This window comes from Aplysia californica, unplaced genomic scaffold (genome assembly GCF_000002075.1).
Source record: "Aplysia californica isolate F4 #8 unplaced genomic scaffold, AplCal3.0 scaffold00857, whole genome shotgun sequence".
Lineage (NCBI taxonomy): Eukaryota > Metazoa > Mollusca > Gastropoda > Aplysiida > Aplysiidae > Aplysia > Aplysia californica.
Genome location: NW_004798127.1, coordinates 257,682 through 258,917, shown reverse-complemented (window position 1 = coordinate 258,917; position 1,236 = coordinate 257,682). Strand labels below are relative to the sequence as shown.

Below are 1,236 nucleotides of genomic sequence, written 5' to 3'. Positions count from 1 at the left end.
CACACACACACACACACACATCTGCAGAACAAAATGTAGATTCTAGACTTTTCCGAAACAAACTTTCTCACCGTCGTAGGAAAGTTGATGTTGGTCCTGACTGCGCGATTGTAGAGCGGACTCACTGGTCGTGAGTTCCCGTTCGACATCTTCATGCGTGTGTCTGCCTGCTCCTTCTGTAGCTGTCTCAGCGTGTCTAGCTTCGAAACACCAATAAACACACAGTTGAAAATACATCACGCAACACCCGTTATAGTGAGGGGATGGATCAATTCAAGAAATTATTAGTATGAGTAATTATCTCAGGATACAATAGAATGTTGCAGTATATTAATAATATTACTGCATACACGAATATTTTGTATTTTGTTAATATTAATATGTTATTCGTCTACCGATTTTGTTACATGAATATGATTCACGTACGCAGAATAAACAGCCGAGAACATGACAGGCATTATCACATAATGTCATGGCAATAATAGGTTAGGTTAACAGTATCTTATGAGATATAACCACAGTTTGCCATTTTCAGACAATAACAGTGGGTGGTTGGCGGGTGCTCTGCTGTGGTTTGTTCTATGTTTCCAATCAAACATCAGCTATCGTCTTTACCCCTCCTTAGTCTTTTTTTTGGTGTGTTTTGTCACTCTCTTGTAACACTATAATCTTCGGCTCTTATAATAATGACCTAATTGTGTTGCAAGTGTCGTCAAACTCTTACAAAAACAAAACAAAACGAAAAAGCTTACATCGGTATCAAGGGGACTATAAAGTAAGTGACTGTAAAGTTAGTACTGATGCGATAATAGGGTAGGTCAGAGTGTTTTTTTTAAAAATATCTTTTTAGAAAGTGTTCTACAGCACTTACAACATAATAAGGTCATATAAGTGCCGAACATTACGAGAGAATAACACACAAAAAAATGAAGGAGCAGAGATAAGGATGATATATGTTTGATAGGAAGGAAAGAGCAAACCCCACCAGAGCACCCGCCAACCATCCGCGGTCAGAGTGTGACATTAGAATTTAAGTGACAATTAATTGTGTTGATAATAAAGTATGATGTTTACTGAAATATGACCGCAGTTACTATTTCTAAGCTGTGAACATTGATCACTATAATTGAGTATGGAAGAGGAGGAGAAGAAGGTGGTGGAGGAGGAGGAGGAGGAAGAGGAGGGGTAGGAGGCGAAGAAGAAGAACACAATATTACATTAATGATAATAATAATA

The 1,236-nt window shown here is 37.9% G+C and overlaps 1 protein-coding gene across 1 annotated transcript in view; it reads right to left on the bottom strand.

Annotated features, from left to right (window-relative positions):
* LOC101859673 (carbonic anhydrase-related protein 10) overlaps positions 1 to 1,236 on the bottom strand; it is a gene marked incomplete in the record, with an annotated part of 11,380 nt that overhangs the window by 6,056 nt on the left and 4,088 nt on the right. Inside the window, 1 exon segment of the mRNA XM_013089014.2 lies at positions 72 to 200. Within this exon segment, the coding sequence (XP_012944468.1) occupies positions 72 to 200 (129 nt within the window).